This window comes from Mauremys mutica, chromosome 3, assembly GCF_020497125.1.
Source record: "Mauremys mutica isolate MM-2020 ecotype Southern chromosome 3, ASM2049712v1, whole genome shotgun sequence".
Lineage (NCBI taxonomy): Eukaryota > Metazoa > Chordata > Testudines > Geoemydidae > Mauremys > Mauremys mutica.
In genome coordinates, this window is record NC_059074.1 from 129366614 (window position 1) to 129389059 (window position 22446).

General features: G+C 40.6%; 1 protein-coding gene across 4 annotated transcripts in view; it reads left to right on the forward strand.

Annotated features, from left to right (window-relative positions):
- TTC13 (tetratricopeptide repeat domain 13) overlaps positions 1 to 22446 on the forward strand; it is an 82580-nt gene that overhangs the window by 36223 nt on the left and 23911 nt on the right. For all 4 annotated transcript variants that reach the window (XM_045009912.1, XM_045009910.1, XM_045009911.1 and 1 more), the window contains exons 7-14: positions 3616 to 3732; positions 5378 to 5488; positions 7572 to 7654; positions 12315 to 12456; positions 14159 to 14333; positions 14752 to 14908; positions 16100 to 16230; positions 16837 to 16969. In XM_045009912.1, the coding sequence (XP_044865847.1) occupies positions 3616 to 3732; positions 5378 to 5488; positions 7572 to 7654; positions 12315 to 12456; positions 14159 to 14333; positions 14752 to 14908; positions 16100 to 16230; positions 16837 to 16969 (1049 nt within the window). The remainder of the gene's footprint in view (positions 1 to 3615; positions 3733 to 5377; positions 5489 to 7571; positions 7655 to 12314; positions 12457 to 14158; positions 14334 to 14751; positions 14909 to 16099; positions 16231 to 16836; positions 16970 to 22446) is intronic.

Genomic DNA, 22446 nt, shown 5'->3' on the forward strand with positions numbered 1-22446 from the left:
TTTAAACATATTTCTTCTGGCGTCATTCACCCTTTTAATGGTTAAAACTTTTGCTTTCTCCACTAGAGATATCTCCCTGTTTAAATGCTTTTAAAGTATATATATTTGCTACAAGAAAAGTACATATTTAATGGTATTTGTGAAAACTTGTATAGAATGTGTAGTGACTAAAGCCAAATAGATTGGCAGGTAATTGACATAAACAAGTGTTTAGCTTTGTATATATTGAATAACGCATAATCATACTTTTCTTTGTAACCTGTTGTAATGAATCAAATAGTACATAAAAACCCTGTTCAGTTATGGTTATTGTACTACAAAAAATTCCTAAGTTCAATCATATTGCATTATGGCTGCCAGTTAAAACATCCAGCATTCAAAGTGTGTGTTAATTTAGCGCTTTTGCGTTCAGAAACATAAACGAGATTAATCAATAATTCTGTAACTTTTAACTAAAGATAATGTTCAGTGTGGTCAGTTACAAAAATGTGCACAATTTCTGCAGCCCAGCATCTCCCACAGTTCTCAATGTCTGACAGAGAGGATCCTTTTGGCCTTCATCCTCTCAGATGTACCAGAGAAGGCAGAGCAGATTCTTCAAAGGAGAGCTGTGGAACTGGGCTTTGGGGGAAAGCCCAAATGGAACACCACCCTTTCCAAAGCCTCTTTATGACAAAGACCACATAGACCTCTGCCCAGAGCTGAAGCTAGAGGGCAGGCAGAATTTCCTGTTTCCTGGAGGAGTGGGTTGCATTGACTACAGACAGGTGGGTAAGGGGTAGGGTAACCAGACAGCAAATGTAAAAAATCGGGACGGGAGTGGGGTTTAATAGGAGCCTATATAAGAAAAAGACCCAAAAATCAGGACTGTCCTTATAAAATCGGGACATCTGGTCACCCTAGTAAGGGGATAGTGAGCCAGGGCTCCCCCCATCCATATTCATCCATTTCCCCCATCTCTCACAACCCTATAAAGTGCAATCTGATCCAGAATGAGATGTCTTGTCTTTTAAATATGGGAGCAATTGAAAGTATTCCCTCAGAAGCACATGGTGGGAATCTGAGCCATTCCTGTCCTTAAAAGGTTCAACAAGTGGATGAAGAAAACAAAGTTTCGGATGGAGACCCTGGCATCCCTGTCTTGGGGAATCTTCTGGCTTCTGTGTACCTGGCAGATACATGCTTCCATATTTCTATCAGATTGTGGAACTGCAGATTTCTAAGTTTTGCTTATGGCAGGAAGCATTATCAATACTGGATGTTCCCATTTGGCCTGTCCTCAGCCCCCAGAGTCTTTGCAAAGAAGTTGGTGGCAATCAGCCAGACTCCCGTCTCAGGTTATCCACTGGTATCCCTTCCTGGAATCCTGGATGACATCTTGATCAGAGCTCCATCTCCTTCATTAACACACACAGCCATGGCCTTGACACTTAATCTGCAGGTACACTTCTTTGTTACCAATGTCAAGAAAAGCCTCTTGACTCCATGCACCAAAAATACCTTACTTAGGAATGGACATAGATACCTTGATAGCAAGGATCTGCCCATCCCTAGAAAGATTCCAGAAGATTCAGGACCTTCTTCCATTATTCTGGAGCCACAAGTGAGTGTTTAGAAGTTGGTTTGTAGCACAGTGTCTATGGTCTGGTAGAGAACCCACAGGTAGGCAGATTTCTTAGAGCAATCTGATTAGCTAAATCAGTGGTCAGGCTGCTTTTTCCAAGAACCTGTTGCTTGTGCTGAAAGCCCTGACAAGTCATCTCTTCGAACCACTAACACCAGCATCAGCATTCTGTTTGTCTATCATTACGTGCTTTCTGATAGCCATCATGGCTGCCACATGAGTGTCGGAGCTGGTGGCCTTATCTATGCAGTAACCTTACTGCTTGTTCCACGAGGACATGGTGGTGCTCAGAACTCTGGAATCGTTTATTCCACGCTTCCCAAGAGGAGGTTCTTCCTTCGTTCTATCTGAGGTCACAACATCCTGCAGAGAAGAGATGGTGCACCTTTGATGTCAGAAGAGCCTGAAAATCTACTTCAAACATATAGAATCCTTGAGAAGGTTGGGTGCCCTATTCATGTCTTTCCACCCAAAATGCAAAGGACCCAGAGCTTCCAAGCCTCCATTGCTAGATGGATTAGTCTGTGCATTATGGAGGCATACAAGTCATCAGAGTGTCCAATCCTGAAAGGGTTCAGGGCACGCTCCCAGCGATCCTTGGCTAACTCATAGGCAGAAATAGCAAATGGCACACAAGCAATTGGCAAGGCAGCCACCTGGTCAACAGCTGCTACTTTTATCAAGCACTATAAGGTGGCCTTCCTGTCATCTGCAGAAGCTTCCTTTGGCAGGAAGGTGATGGAGACAATAGCCCAGATATAAATCTTTTAAATGGGGAGGGATACCTTTCTCCCCCCCCCCCTTCTTTCTGACCTTTTCTACAACCCTCCCTACATCTATTCACCTCTTGCTACTTCCCAGACATCCAGATTTGTGGAAAACGCTGGACTGTAGAACCTAAAATTTCTTACCGATAGTTTCCTTTCTGCTGGTAGATGCTCCCACAATTTTACCCACCCCAAATGTTTTTTTATAAGTCAGATACTGGCATGGGATTTTTACCATGTGAACATTTTATTGTTCACTGTACATAGTTGGTCTAAAGCAACAAAGAGTCATGTGGCACTTTATAGACTCTCAGATGTATTGGAACATAAGCTTTCGTGGGTGAATACCCACTTCGTCGGATGCATGCTATGCATAGTTGGTTTAGTTACCTCTGGAGTGTTTGTTACTAATATTGTTTATAGAAGTTTTTATGGCTTTGGAATAACTCATCTGATGGTAAGTGGGATCAAAGGGGGAATGGCCTATAGCTCTGAGACTTTGATTTGCATTGGTGAGCTGCAGAAAGAAGGGGAGCTGCTCAGACATCCAAATTTGTGGGAGACACTGCTAGCAGAAAGGAAATGATGAGTAAGAAACTGTTTTTTGCATTCTAAATATGAAGAAAATAAACATCTGTCAAAGCACAACATAATTGTGTATACAATTTTTTCTAATAAAAAGTTCTGATTCACAGTTTTCATGCTATTTTAGGTATGGTGGTTTTGCAATATTCTCTTAATTTGTATCTAAGGGTTTATATACCAGAGTTGGTCAAAAACATTTCAATGGAACAGTTTTCTGTTGGAAAATACTATTTCGTTTGAAATAAAAAAGCTGATTGTGTCAACTTCAGCTATTTTGACAGAAGTTTCAAAATGAATTAAAATTAGAATAGACTATTTCAACTCATTTTGTTCTGTAGTATATTGTATTGACATTATCAAAATTCAAGCATATTTCCAAATATTTTGTTCTGTGAGATATTTTGAGATTTTGACTTTGTCCTGAATCAGGAGAAAAACAAATGTCAGAATTGTCAGTGGGATGAAAATTCTGTTTTCTGACCAGCTTTAATAAATACACGAAGTAAAATATGTATATACTTGAGAACAAGATTAATTGTACAGGCATGAAAGTAAAACATATTGCAAGATAAAACTGTTCTAAGATTGCTCAGCATACTCATAATCTTTCTAGGTTAATTGCTTACTTTGGATTTATAGATATTGTCTCCCCTGGGCCGAATTAGTGAGGCACTGGCTGATCTCACCAAAGCTATTCAGCTGCAGCCATCAGCACGACTTTACAGGCACAGAGGTACTCTTTACTTCATATCTGAGGTTAGTTTTTTGCCATTAGATGCTACTTTGATGAAAGAATAAGGATTTCTCCCCTCCCCATTGAAAACTAATCTTCAAATAGTTATGATTGACCAGCAGTTTACCTGCCTTTTTAGAGAATTGTGATCAGAGGAGGTCTTAAAGTATTTTTGTTTTCATGAATTACTTAGTGGAGAGGAAATATGTTGTATAAAAATTAATGCAAACAATCTATAATCTCATAACTATTTTTGTGCCTTCTGGGGTCAGTGGGGGTGCATAGAGAAACTTGCTTTGATAGCGAAGATCATAATTGCCCATGGGGATTATTGTTGGATACTCATTTTAAAAAAAGGAAAAATATACAGAACTACAGGGGTGTGTGTGGTGTGAGAGAACCCCAGACCAGCAATATAAAACAATCTATTATCCTCGCAAAATGCTGAAATCCTATCTTCTTGCTATGAAAATAATTATTACAGTAAAAGCTGTTTTATCCAGCACTTCACCAACCAGAAAACTCTATTTCTATTTCTGATCTTCATTTAAATTCCGGTTTATAGTACGGTTGGTGCGAGGCCGGCAGGGGATTGGGGCACAGGAGGGAGTGTGGAGCGCAGGCTCTGGGAGGGAATTTAGGTGCGGGGCTGGGGGCGTGGGCTCTGGGAGGGAGTATGGGTTTGGGAGGGTGCAGGGGTTTGGGATGTGAGGTGCCAGATCTGCGGGGCACTCATCTTAGGCAGCTCCCCACAAGCGGCGACCTGTCCCTCCTAGGCGGAGGCGCGACAGGCAGCTTTGTGCGCTGCCTCTGCCTTCAAGTGCTGCCCCTGCAGCTCCCATTGGCCGTGGTTCTCAGCCAATGGGAGCTGTGGAGCTAGCGCTTGGGGCGGGATGGGAGCAGCACGCAGAGCTGCCTGCTGCGCCTCCAACTAGGAGCAGCTGGGACAAGTTGCCGTTTGCAGAGAGCCACCCAAGGTGAGTGCCGACCCGGCACCCCGCACCTCCTCCCGCGCCCCAACCCTCTGGCCTGAGCCCCCTCCCACACCCAACTCCCTCCCTCTTAATCAGTATTTTTTTTTTTTTACTTACCCTCTTTCCCCCAACATGCCAGATAAAACAGCTTTTACTGTATTATTATTTTGGCATTTTTAAGGACACGGCTTCGGGTTAGTTTAGATATTGTTGCCTCAAAAATGGTATGCACATTGAATAGCTGATATCCCAAGGGAATGATGTAAAATCAATTTATTCAGTTGACTTAACTCAGCCTATTTTCAACCCATTTCTCCATTCACTTCATCCCATTTTTTTTTTCTTGCAACAGTTGCTGTGAGAGGAAAGATGGAAATAAATTGTGCTATACATTCCTTTTAGTTGGCCATTCTGACTGACATTTGGCTATCTCTGCTGCTTTAAATGGTGCTGGAGCTGAATGCTTTCTATTTTCCTTCTTAAGGATATTTGCTTTCTTTGTTCCTTCTAAAGAAGAGGCATTTTATCTTAGCACTATTGAGATTGAGTCAGCATATTAGTATAAACTTAGAACTCGAAATCACTCCGTTGGAGCAAAGTACATACATGTAACCATAAGAGGGTTTGTTTGTATTCCTCTTGATCAGCTAGATCTAGCAATTTCTGTCATCTGAAAGCTATTTTTGTCCAACAGGACTATGCAACAGCTCATGAAGACTTTCAGCGCTCCTTGGAACTGAACAAAAACCAGCCTATAGCTATGCTATACAAAGGCTTAACCTTTTTCCATAGAGGACTTCTGAAGGTAAATTTGTTTTTAAATATCCACTTACAGAACAATGCCTTTAATATTAAGTTATTTCTATAAAATATTCTAGCTGTTGTAGATATTCTGTAGGTGTCCTTGTTTTTTCTCGTGACTGAGATAAATCATTATACCAAACCTTTTTAGGCTCTGTTAAATCCAGTGGTGGTACTTGGTTCACTGAAAATAGATCTGATGTATCATGTAGATATGTGCCGTGTAAATATCAGATATTCTCACTGGAATGCATGTGACTGATGGAATATATGATGTCAAATAGGGACAGATTTTCAAAAGTGCTTGACACCCAGGGGCTGACACTGAAAATATGTCCAGTTAAGTCCAAAATTTCTTTCTGTCAAATGAAAAAGAATGCCTAGGAATATTGACAAGGAAGGGGACTGGAGAGGAAAACACTGGTAGCTTCCTTACCGTATGAATTAGGAGAGGGTAAGGGGAGTCCCCTCCAGGCAGCCAATGGGGATCTTCACATATGCATTTAATGCATGCCAAACCTGAAACTCTCATGCATACATTATGGAAGGGAAAAGCCATGTGCCTCCAAAGACTCGAAACAGAAGGCAAATAACTCCCCTTCACACAAAATGGATTTTCTAAAAATCACATGATTTTTGGACGTCTGACTCTGATTTTTGAATGTTTGAGGTTGGCAATACTGGATCTGTTCCTAACTTACTGGAGTGCGGGGAGCTGCTGGTGCTTTTTTCTCAGGGTTCCTCCCTCCCAACCCATCTCCCAGCTGCTGCTTGTTTTCCCCTATACTTTTCCCGTTCCTGAACTTTCAATCAAAAATCAGGAAATTGTCAGCCTGTCTTTTTTGTAAATCTTATCTGAAAGTAGCACAGTGGCCCTTGGTAGTGAACTAGATCCCCAGTGTAGTGCTGACTTGAGAGAAATGTGCTACTTACTGAATCACCGCCACCACTTCCTGCGGCACCCTGGGTTATCATTGGTGCACTTCTGTCCAAATTGTGATCTAAACCCACCCTGATTTAATTTGAGACTTGATGAGATTAGATCCTGGAGTGGATGTTTGATTGTAATTAGTGCAGTAACTGAATTCTTAACACACTCAAACTAGAACTGAAATTCTGTAATTTGCCAGTTCTGTCATTTACCTGTTCTCTAAATCAACACATATATTCATTTGTTTAAATCCCATCCTTGCCTAAAGGCTTAGTGGGCCTTAAGTTCTTCGACTGACTGAAGTCCTACCTGTGCTGTTTGTCATTTAGTAAAGCATTAAACTAAGAAGTATCAAGAGAATTAATATGAGTCCTAGTTAATGAGCTATGAGTCTGAGGTTTAGGTTAATAAAGTCTGGACCATATAAAGTAATTTGAACTCCAATTGACATGGCTCTGCCAGTAAAAATCCTACTGTAGATGCAGTTATACCAGCAAAAAATTATTTTGCCAATGTAACTTATTCCATTTGGGCAATTAGTTTAAACTATACCAGCAGAAAAACTCTTTTGCCAATATAAGCTGCATGTCCATGAAGGCAATATACTGGTATATCTATCCTGGCAGACCACTTTAAGTATAGACAAGAAATTAATTCCCTCTGTAGGGCTTTGAGCACGAATCTGCAGCCACTTGAACGTAGTGCAGAATACATCAGAACAATAAGAGGGCCAGGGCTGTGAAGTGAGTCTGTGTGTAAAAGTTAAAAGGGGTGTTGTGAGTGAGGCGGGGGTCTGGAGGAAGAAAGGTTGGCCTTGTAGTTAAGGCATTGGACTGAATCTCAGTAGAAGAGAGTTCTGTCCCTCACTGCATGTGGTATTGGGAGAGTCGCTTACTCCATAGCTTATTGTAGCATAAAAAGGATTCTAGCATTTTTAATTGTGTGATTTATAGCACAAATTACTGTAATATTTTACTTGTACATTTTTGGATTTTGTAATGTATAATGCCTTGGTCAAACCTTCCACAGGTCTTTCTTAACAGCACAAAATCCTTAGTAATTACTGAATTACTTTAAATTTAAAATTATTGAATTTAACTTTAGACAAGGATAATTAATAACAGCTAATCATGATGCCTACTTGTGTTTTATGTAGGAAGCTATTGAATCATTCAAAGAAGCCCTGAAGCAGAAAGCTGATTTCATAGATGCATATAAGAGTCTGGGACAGGCCTATAGGTAAGCACATTCAGAAATAGCTTTTTAATACCACTGGCTTAAAGCCTCTACCACACTTTCAACACTACATATCAATAAAAATAACACAATAGTCTTTAATCACAGATTTGTTTCTCTATATTTTGATGCGTTATTGTTAGTTATCGATAGCATGGACTTTAGGGTTGAGCTCAGTATAAATAAAACAAAGGCAAAGAGGTTTTAGTATAAATCCAAAGTAAACAGGTCTCTGAAGGTATATCTACACTGCAGTCAGAGGTGTGATTGCAGCCTGGGTAGGCATACCCCTGCTAGCTTTAATCTAGCTAGCACCGCTAAAAATAGCAGTGAAGATGTGGTGTTGAGGGGCCCCAGCATGAGCTAGCAATGCAAGCATGTACCCAGGAGAGCTTGTACAGTCCATGCCTCCACGTCTTCATTGCTATTTTAGCCTTACTAGCTATATTAAAGCTAACACGAGTATATCTACGCAAGCTGCAATCACACTTCCAATTGCCATGTAAACATACCCCTTGGGCCCTCATTTACCTGATTTTTGGCTTCTGTCAGTACCATAGTTGAAACATATCCCCAAGTTATATTGTATAAAGTGGGGTAAACATTATGAACCACAGCTGAATATTTTATTCTCATAATGAGAACTTGCTAGATGGTTTCTGAAATCATAATATTTAGACAGCAACGAGTGGGTTTTGCATGTTTAAGTTTTGACTTAATTATATAGTGCCACGAGTGTGATAAATGCTATATAAATTAATATAAACACAGGGTCTCTGCCCTTAAGTGTTTGCAATCTAAATACTTACAATAAATCTGGGAAGTAATTATTTTTAAAAACCAACCTGTTGTTTTTTGCTCTAAGTATCAGCAAAATAAATTCTTTTTGAAAAACCTAATGTATTTAAATTGCACTCTTATTCAGGAGTTAGGTAATGGGTCATTCTTTAGTTTTGCTTTTAATAATGATATTGAAATGATGAGAAGAGAACTTGACTTTGTTTATTAAGTCTTTGAATGTATATGTCTTTAAAAAGGTGATCTACAGATAATAACTAGATAGAAAAGCAGTTGTGGATAGGTTAGATATTTAAAAAAAATTAATAATATATAAACCAGTCATCATCCTGACTACTATGTCTGTATATTGTATTCCCTCTCTTCCCCCACAACCCTCTGTACTCCATCAGGTTTTTTTTCCATATTTTGGACTATTAAGTTTGGAAAACACCTACATTATGTGATTGATGCTTCTGCAATATAAATTGTTGCCTGTCTAATCTTAATTTGGCCCCCTGGCAATATACATTATAATATAGTCTTGAATTATATGATCACCTACTATTTTTTCCTACTGGACCCCTGCCCCATTTTGTGCACAGGATGGACTGTGCACCTAGTCACAAGCTTTTATCCTTATCATTCAGTATGTTATTTGCCCATGTCTTATTTACCACAGCATCTAATCCTTGCACTGAGTATGCAATTATTAATTCCTCATGGGTTTTCTGTGGCACTCATCACTGTAGTATGGATGTTTCACAGACATGAATTCATTGATCTTCACAGCATCCCTTTGAGGGAAGAAGTGGGGATTTTTATTCCTGTTCTATACATGGAGAATGGAAGCAACAATTGTCAAATGTCTCCTATGTTTGGGTGCCCAGTTTAAGGATCCTAGGGCCTGATTTTTTCAGAGAATTTAGTATTGCCAACCCCAAAGGTTCAAAAATCATGAGTCAAATCCCCCAAAATCATGAGATTATTTTTAAAAAGGTTATGTTGTGATTTTGATCTGTTGTGTTTTAACACTCTGCCCAATGTGTGGGTGTGACAGTTAGCATAGCCAGCTCTCCCTGATTTGAGTAAGGTGATTTTGCCCACCACGGCAGGAGCTTTTATTGTGTCCCTGATGGTACAGAGCTTCCAGCATCTCTCTAATCCCAAAATTCTAATTAATTGTCCCTCCATCTGACCAACTCCCCCCCCCACCCCAGCAATTCATTATACAACCCTTGCATCAGTTCTGTCCTCTCCCATCTCCCACATCTACTGCTCCTGCAGGTTCATGATTCTTCTCTGCCTGTAGTGGAGGCAGGTCCAGGGGCTCTTTCCCTTCCCAGTCCTTGTGTTGCAGGGATAGAGAGGGGAAGTGGGAGGAGCAGAGGGAAGATGATCCATCTTTCACAGCAGGGCGGAGGAAGCAGAGCATCCTTGCACTGCTGGGCTGTGTGTTCCCTCCTGTGAGAATGGTGTCGACTTCTCCCTCTTCCTTCTCTCTGCTCATGTGAGTGGAGCAGAGAGGGATCTGCCTGCTCCTATAGCTGTTTCCCAGGAGATAGGTAGCTAGTAACAAGGTCTGGGGGCCCTTGCAGCAGGCAGGATTGAAATTCAGGAGAGGGATGGAGCTGCTTGCATCATTGTGAGGCTGGTTCTACCCCCAGCCAAAATTGTGTTACTTGTGAGGAAATTGCAAGCGTTGGTGCCACTGGAATATTTAACGTTTTATAGCCCTTTAAATGTTCATAAAACAGATCCCATTGACTTCATTTACATTTATTAACGCTTAGCACTGCTACAAATCAGACCCCAGGGCCTCAAGTTGGGAACCCAGAAAATGAGGAACACACAATTAATGACCACCTGTGAAAAGCTTGATTTAAGTGATTTCTTCAGAGTCACATAGGAACTCTGTGGCAGAGTAGGGATAGAATCCAGTTCTCCAGGATGGCCTTCAACTGTCTTCACCATGAGACGCTTCTTTCTCTTCCTAGAGTCCCCTGCCTCATTCATTACACATCTTCCAACTTCTGTAACAAACGTGGCAAGGATTCTACAGAAAAAAGCCTCCTTCATTGTGCACTCTTGCTTAAATCCCTGAGCACCGTTCATCCTGTCCACTGAGTAAAAAAGGCAGAGATCCTGCAGGGGAAAAAGTATGATTATCATGCAGTTAAAGACTGTATGCTGAAGGGGGCAGAATTAACAATTGCACAAGCAACTTTATAATAGCATATTTTAAAAAAAATAGCCTATTAAGTTTATGTAGTGGATGTCTCAAAATAGACATGGTAGAGTAGTATTTCAGCACATTAAATTCAAACTTACCTCCTTTTGTCTTTCTTGCCAAGCACAGACCCAATGCAATCACCAGTGCCTTGGTGCACATCTAATCATGCACTTTCCTGGTAACATCATACCCACCATGGCTGAGTGCTGGAGCCTGCCTGTAAGGCAAGTCCTGTTTTATTTTCCCCAGTAGTGCATGTGTAAATCTGTATCCATTAAGATACATGATATTAACTTCTTGAAAAGTAACCTCTTTATTCTTTAGGAGGTTTTTCAGCACAGCTATTGCTTTATTTTCTAATATAGGCAGGCTCCGTCAGTGGGGGTTTTGGCAACTGTTAGCAAAATGGATGTTGGGATATGCAACTGAACAGGAGCTGGCAGTCATGGGTATGCAGGAGTGTTGTTTTATTTCTCATTCAGGTCTGCTAATTTAAAGTTTAGCAAATATTAAAAACATGCCAAAATGTGTCTCTCTCGTCATTTGGAAAACAAAGCCAACATTTTTCAGACATTATTTGTAGATCACCTTTTAAGCTAAAGATAAGATCATAAATTCATAGAATATTTTTAAGGACAGAAGGGGTTCATTGTGATGATCTAATCCAGGGGTTTTCAAACTGGGGGTCGGGACCCCTCAGGGGGTCCCAAGGTTATTACATAGGGGGGGTCAGACTCCACTCCAAACCCCATTTTTAAATATTAAAAAAAAAAAAGTGTTTTTAATTTATAAGGGGGGGTGTGCATTCAGAGGCTTGGTATGTGAAAGGAGTCACCAATACAAAAGTTTGAGAACCACTGATCTAATCTGACTACCTATATAACACAAATCTTAAATATCACCCAGTAACTCCTGCATCAAATTCAATAACTTGTGGTTGAAATAGAATGTATCTTTTTTCAGATCATCTGCTTTTGAAAAGGCTTTTGAATATGAACATTAATCAGTTAATGAACCAGCTTTAAAAATATAAACTAGTTCTTCTGCTTGGTAACTGCATGTGCTTTGATTCTACTTTTGATCTACTTCTGAAATTAAATAATTCTAAATGTAATGATCAGTTTGACCACTAACTGAAAATTGGCACATGTTTTTTCAAATAGCAGCTTCTGAAAGACATACAATTTACGTACACTTCTGAATCCTATAAATAGCTTGGAGGGGGGGATATCAGCTGGACGTCTTCAATTGTATCTTATTCAAGGGTGCTCATTGTAGGAGGCTTTCATTCTTGTCGATTCTGAGAAAAAACTATCCAAGAAGTGCATAAAGTTTCATAGTTCAGTGGTTAATGCCCACAGAGAATTGTGTGAATCCAGGGTCTAGTGGGATTCTGTATCCAAGAGTAGATCCTTTAAGTGAAGAATTGTGAACATCAGTTTGGTTGTCACTGCTGAAGAAGTTGCAGAACTCTTACCTTACTCAAAGAAATTGCCCCAATGTGATTTTAAAAAAAATCAGCCCTAGCTATATCATATCTTTTCTTAATATCTTCATTTGCACTGCATTAAAATTTATTTGGTAAAAAGGTAGGTTTGTATTTTCACCATAGCTTTTTATGTTCCTCACTTACGACTTTATGGAATTACCTAGGGAACTTGGTAACTTTGATGCTGCCACAGAGAGCTTCCAGAAGGCTTTGTTGCTAAATCAAAATCATGTTCAGACGTTACAGCTCAGGGGAATGATGCTTTACCATCATGGTAGCCTAGATGAGGCACTGAAGAATTTTAAGGTAAGCACAGGTAGACCTTAAATATGTGTACTAAATTAAGGATTTATATTTTTAAATTAGACCTAATACTTAACATTATTGTATTTCATTTTAATTGTAATTTGATATGTTCCACATTCTGAATATGAATGAAAATTTGTATAGGTCTGTCACATCTTATGTGCATTTAACATGTGCGATTTCAGCTTTACGCGGTCGGCAAAAACAGAGAAAAATAACAGTTTTGATACTGTACCTGTAGTGCGGGCTATTCCGCCCGCCATTACACTCAATGTAATTTTGACTATACACGATTTTCACTTTACGCACTGACTGCGGAACATAACCCCAGCGTAAGATGCGACAGATCTGTATTGCAAGTAAAATATAATTCTGTATACAATCTCTGTTTTTTGTAAGCATGATTTGTAGTCTTTCAATTAGTGAATGACGAACCAGTTCAGGCATGGGAGGGAACTGAGACATTTTCCCCTAGACTTACCAATTGTTAATACTAGACTCTTAAATTGTATTTCATAAGGTTTTGAAATGCTCAGATTGGTTTTATTCAGTAATATTCTGGTCAGAAGTGGTACCCAAAGTTTTGAAATTCCATAAGGGGTTGGAGGGCTGTTCTCATAAGACAAGTAGCCAATTTTGTAATCTCAAGGTTCAGATAAGCATCTGAATTTTTGGATGCTTATCTGAATCTTTTGAGTTTTCTCCATCATGAACAATAACAGCTAACACTTTTTTGTGTAGAGTGATCCATCTGAAATTGTAAAAACACATGCCTGTCCATGAGGTAGATAAATTATATTCTAATTTTGCAGATCCAGAAACTAAAGCACAGATGTTAAATGACTTGCCCAAAGTCCCACAATGAGTCATTGGCAGAGCAAGGAACAGAGCCAAGTCTAAGAATCCCTACTTCCCTATCTTAACAAGCACACTTTCCTTTGTTTTTTTAGAACATTGTATATCTTTATGCAAATTACCATGTGTCCCTGTTTTGTGACTCAATTTGTAGATCTTGTATTTAAAAACTAGCTTAAGTTTAAATAGCAAGTGCTGTGTGAAGAGATGCAGATAACTCATGAGTGTTTAATACATTCATATGGTCAGAGAATTTTGTTTTGGGGTACCAAATTCTAAAGTATCCGATAGTTTTAGCATAATGCTAGACAATCATGATGTAGTGCAGAATTGACTGTCAGGTAATGGTAGTGCAGTGCGTGAATTTCAGAGCTATGATGCTTGGTGGAAGAGAAGAACTGATGGTGGATATTTGTATAAAGTTGCATCTTAAGAAAAATGTCTCCTATTTTTAGGGTCTGTTTGCACTAGGAAATAACATGTTATGCCAATGCTTGTCAACAGTGGGTTCCTTCTAGCCTCACTCATCTGGTTCTGAAAACTGTTTAGCTGTGAGTGTAGCTTCAACAAAATCACTTGGTTACCAAAAGTGTGATCAAGATCAAGTTTCACCAGCACTATTACATTTTGTGTAATGGTGATAAAAATATTTTCTCCATCTTTGCTAGCAATTAATTAAATTAAATTAAAGTCATTGGGAAAACAGTTGCTGTCAACTTTTGAAAGTAAAAGACCATTCCCTGGTGTTGGCCTTGTGATTTAAGAGCTTAGTAATGTATATTAGACAATTCCAAGATACCCAGTTTATATTTTATTTATTTATTGACTTATTTCTTTAATCTTCTAGAGATGTCTTCAGCTAGAGCCATATAATGAAGTATGCCAGTATATGAAAGGTCTCAGTCATGTTGCAATGGGGCAGTTTTATGAGGGCATAAAAGCTCAGACCAAGGTTATGTTAAATGATCCACTACCAGGCCAGAAGGCTAGCCCAGAGTACCTAAAAGTGAAATACCTCCGAGGTAAGTTATGGTTGGGGGGAAAATGTCCTTTGACATAGGACTAAAATTGCCTAAGTGTAAGAGTCACTTATGGAAAACTATTTTTAAGTAAGATGTATTTATTCATCTGAGTGCTGTGTTGAGTGAACTGTCTTCATAGGTGTCTTGGCCCTTGTTTGTTCAGAGTTAAAAGCCAGGACCAGAAATCAAACTTGGGTCTTGGTTTAGTAGTAAAAGTAACTATGGTTCCACTTAACTGGCCTAGACTTTTAACTATTTAGCTAGGATGAAGTTTAACACTGATTAATTTAGTAAGGTATTTATCTTAAATATCTTAACAAATATATACTCCTGTTTTAAATTCTTCTTTGGGGGTACGTAACTGTCGGCCGAGAACAAAAATAACACTTATTTGTATTGTTTTTCTTTACCTCCACAGAATATTCTCGATATTTGCATGCTCATCTTGATACCCCTCTTACTGAATATAATGTAGATACAGATCTTCCTGGAAACTTTAAGGACCATTGGGCCAAAAACCTTCCCTTTTTAATAGAAGACTATGAAGAACAGCCAGGATTGCAGCCACATATAAAGTGAGTGGTTTTTAGACAGACCATTTAGAGCATTCCTGGTAGGATTTTTTTTCAAAAAATGGCATCTGTGGAGTAATTTATCACAAATGTTTAACGGGGGGGCAGGAACTGTGGGAGGGGACTTTTGGGGACCCCGCAGTCCCAGAGTGGCCCGGGGATTAGCAGGGGGCCGGGAGCAGCCCGCTGTGCTTCCCTCGCCCCGGCCCCAGCTGTGTTGCTAGGGGTGATTAGGGACGGGGGTCTTTGGAGGGGGCGGTCAGGGAACGGGGGGGCCAAAGCAAGCTCAATATAACGCGGTCTCACCTATAACACGGTGAGATTTTTTTGTCTCCCGAGGACCACGTTATATTGGAGTAGAGGTGTAGATCACTTTAGTTCTAGAGAAACTCAGGATAGACTTCCATCTGGACATCCATCCTAAGTGTAGAAACCTCAGCTTAGAGTTTTCTTACTGTTGAGTATTTAAGATGATTTTTTTTAAGGGTATAATTTCTCAGTTTCTCGGACATTAGATATATTAATTGTAACTCTGACTGAATGAAATTGTGTCTTTCACGCCACCTCTAGAGTGGTAGTAATCAGTCACCAAAGCAAAGGCTTTATCAGATTAGGATTTAAAAGTTTAACTATCAGGTAAGTAGACCTTTTCCCTACGTGAGATTTTCTTTCTTTGAAAACTAGCCTTCAGTTTTACAGTCATTTCACACAACATGTCTTAAAAACTTGTCATTTTTGTAGGTATGGGCTCAAACCTGCATTTCTTATGCATGCAAAACATCTACTGACTTCAGTGGGAGTTCTAGAGAAGGAATTACAGAATCAGACCCCTAGTCTGTGTTACTCCTCATGTTTTCTTTCATGCCATAGCTCTGAGCCCTATGAAATTCAGGATTAATATACACTGAGGAGGTGACTCACTATAAAGCCTTTTGCAATAATTAAGTCTGATGGTGAAATACTGTTCCTGTTGAGATGAATGAGTTTTGCTATTGACGTCATTGGGGTCAGAATTTCACCTGGGTTGTTTTGTGTGTGTATCTACAACATGTGTGTTTTTTTGGTACTGCTTTTAATTCTTTTCTGGGCTTGTGTTACTGACCACCACAAATACAGATTGTTTTTAAGCTGTTTTCAGGAGCCATCATGGAAGATGGTGGTTGATATTTACTTCGTTACATTTTTTTCTTCAAGGGATGTGCTATTTCAGAATTTTGAAAGCTATAAACCTGAAGTGCAAGAACTTGTATGTGTGGCTGATCATCTGGGTTCACTGATGCAATATGAGACGCCAGGATTCCTTCCAAATAAGAGAATACACAGAGGTATGTGAGGGGACTTTCCACGTGGGAATGGAAATGAAAAATGTCAATGCTTGCTTTGATAGCACTTTGAGCTAATAAATTTAAGGTTGTTTTACACTGGGTACTTATATCGGCATAATGACGTCTCGGGTGTGCAAAATCCATATCCCTGAAGGACATAGCTTTGCTAACTGACTCCTGATGTAGACAGCACTAGGTCGATGAAGAATTCTTCCGTAGACCTAGCTACCAGTTATACGGGAGGTGCATTACCTACAGTGATGTAGCTGTAGTGGTTTAATTAAAAATATACTCTTAAAGTGATATGCAGTTGTAAAACCTTTTTCTTTACATTTCCATTCATCTGATATGTATTAACCAAAAATGTGTAGATGTAAAATTTACAGATAACCACACTTTGTATCTTAATATGTACATATTTTCTGAGGCATCATGGTCTAGCTCTGGACTGGGAGCCATGAGCTACTGGGTCTTAATTACCGGCATTAACACTAGCTGCTTCTGTTCCCTTGAACGGGTCTCTTAACTTGGCTGCTTCAGTTCCCCTCTGTAAAATAGAAAGTCTGTGAGTGGACTGACTGGTTCTATATATTCTTTGTTGTTCAGCAATGGGGCTGGCTGCGTTGGAAGTAATGCAAGCTGTGCAGCGGACATGGGCAAACTCAAAAGTTCGAATGAATGGGAAAACCAGATTGATGCAGTGGAGAGATATGTTTGACATTGCTGTGAAATGGCGAAGGTAATGCTTAAGAGAAGAGAGCTACTAAGCCTTACCTTGTGATATTGATGCGAGTTCCTGTTAGTGGAATTTAAGACAGACTGAACAACTGCAGGCTTTGTACTAGATGTGGGGGCAGATCTCTTCGGATCTTAGCCCCTACTGCTTTAACTGCATCCTCACTTATGGGCTGGTCCACTGTGCAGTGTTTGCAGGGATTTTCATAAAGGGATGGTTAACAACTCTTCATCCAAAGGAGGAATACTCTTGCAGGTTGAGATCTCCTTGGTCTGCGCTTGGCAGAGATTAGAGGCACTGCACTTTTTCACAAGATGATTTTGAAAAGCTAAAATAAATAAGTTGTTTTAAAGGAGACAGGGTAGTGGGATACAAATTCAGCTAGCAGAATAGAGGTCGGTTATTGTAAAGTAGTTAGACTTTCTTCACATGCAGAGGACTCTTGCACTGTATTTTTTTCCATCAGTTAATCCATTTGGGGAGGGAAGTCCATTAAATAGTACGAACACTACTGAGTTAACTGTAGGAATCAAAAAGATTTGGTATGCAGAGCGTGCTTTAAAGTTCCTTTTTATAAAGAAATGTCTGGGCGTTTTTTCTGAACTTTGCAAGGAAGAATAAAAACAAGTTGATATCTTGTGATGGCATGCATTGTTGTTAAATGGGAGTCTGGATCTAACCATCTTTCTAGCCTCTGCTTTCAATTTTACTTGTTATAATAATAATAATAATAATTAGAGATATACCTATCTCCTAGAATTGGAAGGGACCTTGAAAGGCCATTGAGTCCAGCCCCCTGCCTTCACGAGCAAGACCAAGTACTGATTTTTGCCCCAGACCTCTAATTGGCCCTCTCAAGGATTGAACTCATAACCCTGGGTTTAGCAGGCCAATGCTCAAACCACTGAGCTATCCCTCCCCCCTTGTTCTCAATAAGGTAAAAATAACTTGAATAGTAAGACAACAATTTTTTCAACAAAAATAAACAAAATGTATACACTACATCTATTGAGTTATTTACAAAAATCTTACATTTTTTTTTTCACCACTTCCTCCAACATACTGCCCCTTCCTGGGAGATGCAATTCAGTTTGAAGAACTTTGTTCTAGATTACTGTTTCAAATGCAGTCCAGCTGATGACCAAAAGTTTCTGAGAAATGGACAAGGCACAATAATTGTCACCCTTAGTGACAGTCTCAGCAGAGATATAAATGAGAATCAACGATTTCATTCTTTTTTGAGTGATTGGCGCATGGATGTCACTCTTAGCACGTGTATGAGATTGGATTCTTTTAGTCCCTAGTTTCTGTTAGGGCCATGCCTGTGCTGTAGATGGCTGTAAGCTGCCCACCCCACCCCACCCCACACACCTGAGGGCAGAGGGCCCAGATGTCCCTCAGTTCCTTCTTAACGCCTGTGACGGCGAAATGAAACTCTTGTAATGTCCACTCTTTGCTCTGTGCATTGCTAGTGTGAATTGGGATTATAGTTGGTAAAATGCATGTTGATTTAAAAAAATTGCTTTGTTAGGTAGTCCACATAGACTAGACACCCCAACCCCCAATACAGGGTTGCTAGCAACACGGCAGAAGCTAAATTACCAGACTTAATTGCTTATCCCTTGTGTGATGCTTTGATGTCTATGAATGATGAGTACTCTCAGTGCCTACTCTGCCTAGGAGAGGGACCCATCCCTGGGTGGTGATCTGTATATTGCTCCTTCTGTGCATGCACTTAGAGCCAGAGCAGCCTGCTGGAAGCTGTTCCTCCTTGAGAAATTGATACAAGCCTCCTCTCACTCAGAGGAAAGCTACTGCCCAGCCTCAGACATCTGTAAGTCTTGCTCCATTAGTTCCCAGATGCGCTGAGATTTCAGTCCGAGTTTTTAGGCCACATCTACTCAAAGGCCCCATTTGTCTGCCATTATTCTGGTATTGATGTCCTGTGGTGGGCAGGAAAGAACATGGTTTTAGGGATGAGCAAAGCACAGGTCACCATCTCTTGTGCCTAGTAAGTTGAGGCACAAGAGTCGACTTGCTTCTCATTTGTGTTGGGCTCCATCTAGGGCCTGGGCTACACTATTGGGGGGTGGGGATTCGAACTAAGATACACAACTTCATCTATGCTATTTGCATAGCTGAAGTCCAAGTATCTTAGTTCGACTTACCTGGCCATCGTCATGGCGGCAGGTCGACTGCCGCGGCTCCCCCGTCGACTCCACTTACTCCTCCTGCCAAGGTGGAGTACGGGCGTCGATTAGCGGATCAATTTATCGTGTCCAGATGAGACGTGATAAATCGATCCCCAATACATCGAACACTACCTGCCGATCCAGTGGGTAATATAGACGTACCCTAAGAGCCAGAAGCCTGTTAAGGCCCCTTCTGCTTCCCAGGTACTGACCACTAAGAGAGCAGAAGTGGTACCTACTAAATATGTGGACTGCACTTCTCTTTGTATCAACCTTACCACTGAGCACCTTGGAACGTAGAGTCTTGGCACCAAGTGCATCAGAACTAGAAGCCTGGTACCTTCCACCTCAGTCCTGGTTGCCTTGAAACAGTGTCCAGCGGTACCTGCTACCAGCTATCTTGGTACTAAAGCATACATAGTGCCAAATGGATTTGGTGCTGGAGTCACCTTTCCTTAAGAGATTGACGGTGGGAATCTCCAAACCACCAGCTTCAGAGTTACCAGAATATCAGGCTAAGGAGGTATTCCTGGTACTGACCTCTCCTTCAGAGGCAGGGCAGTCCCAGTAGAATGGCCCCTTCCCTTGGAGGAAGTATATTATTACTACTACTACTCCTCCTACTACTCCACCTCTGAACATTGTAGGAACTCATCTCCCACCCATCTGCTCTCAACTCCCTGGATAACACAGTGGGAATTTGTAAGATATTCTAAAGAAGATTCCATGAGAGTAGCAGAAAGAGACCTGGGAGTCATAGGGAACATCCCTCCTGGAACCCCTCCATGTGTTGTTCACACCGCAGTGCATACTATGGCTAATGCAATAGCAATGAGAAAGGTCGTCATAGCTTCACTACCTGAGGATTCCCAGGGAGTTCTAAGCAACAAGCAAGGACTTACCATTTGAGGGCAACAAACTTTGGCCCTCCACTCGGACCTACGGGTAACTCTGTACTCTCTGGGCCTCTTCTTTTTGGGGCAGAAAAAAAGGGTAAAGTCAGAACCCTTATTCAGACAGCACTTCTCTGTCCAATATTGTCATCAGCCACAGAGGACTTTAAAGCTACAGAGGAAGAGAGAGAGTCCACTGGAGATGGCCCTCTGACTAGTCTTCTGCTGCCCCTCAATCTGAGGCTTCCACCAGTCAATTTCAAAATCTTGGTAGAACCATCAGAGGATACTTTAGACCCCTCCCTGCCCTTTCCACATCAACATGGCAACTGTCTTTTATTTCCAGGAAGGTTGGGCTTGAACCATCTTGGACCAGTGGGTCCTACAACTGGAAGCAGTGGAGGAAGTGCCTTTAGAATTTAGGGGCAGACATTTTTATTCCTGTTACTTTCTCATTCCAAAGAACCATTAGTTGGTGACCCATCCTGGATTTTCAACATCCCAACAACTTCATTTGCTGTTTCGAATTCAGGATGTTCATTTGGCCTCCATAATTTTCTTGTTAGATCCTCAAGGCTGGTTTGCACCTCTCGACATGCAAAATGCCTGTTTCCATACATCCATTCATCCAGCCTGCTAGATATACCTCCAATTCCTGGTAGAAACATCTCACTAAGGCCTGGTCTACACTGGGGGGGATCGATCTAAGATATGCAACTTCAGCTACGAGAATAGCATAGCTGAAGTTGACATATCTTAGATCGAATTAAAATTACTTACTTTGCATCCTCGCGGTGCTGGATCGATGGCCGCGGCTCCCCCATCGACTTTGCTTCTGCCTCTTGCACTGCTGGAGTTCAGCAGTCGACGGGAGAGCGATCGGGGATCGATTTATCGCGTCTACACTACATGCAATAAATCGATCCCCGATAGATCGATTGCTACCCACCGATCTGGTGGGTAGTGTAGATGTACCCCTTATGACCACTGTGGCATCGCTGTAGTATCTGAACATGTCAGTGTTTAATGTATTTATCCTCACAACATGCACATGAGGTAGGGAAGTGCTGTTATCTCCATTTTACAGACGAGGAACCAAGGCACAGAGAGACTAATTGACTTGCCCAAGATCACACAGGAAATCTGGCAGAGCAGGGAGTTAAATTTAGGTCCCCTAATTCCTAGGCTACTGCCCTAAACACTGGACCATCTATCAGTGAGTCAATCACTACCAGTACAGAGTTCCGCTTTTTAATTTTCCACAGCACTGAGGATACTCATCAAGTACTACTACAGACTCTGGCTAAAGAACTGAGAGACAATGAGGAGGGAAGCATGAGGACATCTAGGGCACTGACATGACCCAAATCAATATTGCTGGCCAGAAGAGTCCAGTCTCATGCGCATGCTCACTAAAAGCTGGAAGTCATGTGGACAATACATGCAGAAGAACCAGTTACTGTATGTTTGTAACTGTTCTTTATACTAAAGTATTGCCTAGAGGCCTTAACCAAGTCAGGACCCCATTGTGCTAGACTCTGTACAGACATAAAGTAAAAAGACAGTACCTATCCAAGAGAAGTTAGTCTAAAAGACAAGATATATAACATGGGAGAAACAAGTGGGAGAAGGGGGATGTAGTAACAATAATATGAAAAGGTTTTTATCCTAGACTGGCGGTGTGCACAATTATTAGGTGTAACAAGCTAATCAGTAGCAGTAATCTGTTACTGTTCTTAAATGTAAATCTACCCCAAATAATATTTGAAGCATACCTGTCGGGCAGTATTGGGGAAGCTTGCTTTCCCACCACCTGTGCTCCACCCGTTCTTTGGATAAATGGAGGACTTTGCTCTTGTGCCCCCATTTTAGCAGCCCTACCTGAGAAAAGATAGGGAAGTGAAGTTACTGCCCTCTTTTTCTTATGGGAAGTGGTTCTCAGATACCAGAGGAGGATACAAGTTGCTAGGTTAGGGCATGTGTTTTAAAAGTTTCTGTGGGTTCTTTTTTTCCTGAAAATATTCTTGTTTTCCCTTTTGTATTAGGTAGTTAAAGAGCTATGAAAGATTGCAGGATACATTGCAGCGATTTACTCTGCTAGCAAAGAGTTAACTATTTCAAACTGTCTAGCTGCATTAGTGAGAATTTTATGAACTGCTTTCTTCCTGTTACTGAAGCTGATACACATTTCAGTAATAAAAAAATAAAATAAAATAAAATCAGCATCTTGTTTTATGATCTCTGAATTCAAGCTTTGCTTAAAGGCATTGATGCATGAACCAGCTTCTCAGAGCCATAGGTTACATCAGATGGCAGCACAGGTTGGCAGTTATGTTTAAGATGGAACTTCAGAAATTTCATAACTGATATTTTCTTGATTTAAAATATGACCTGT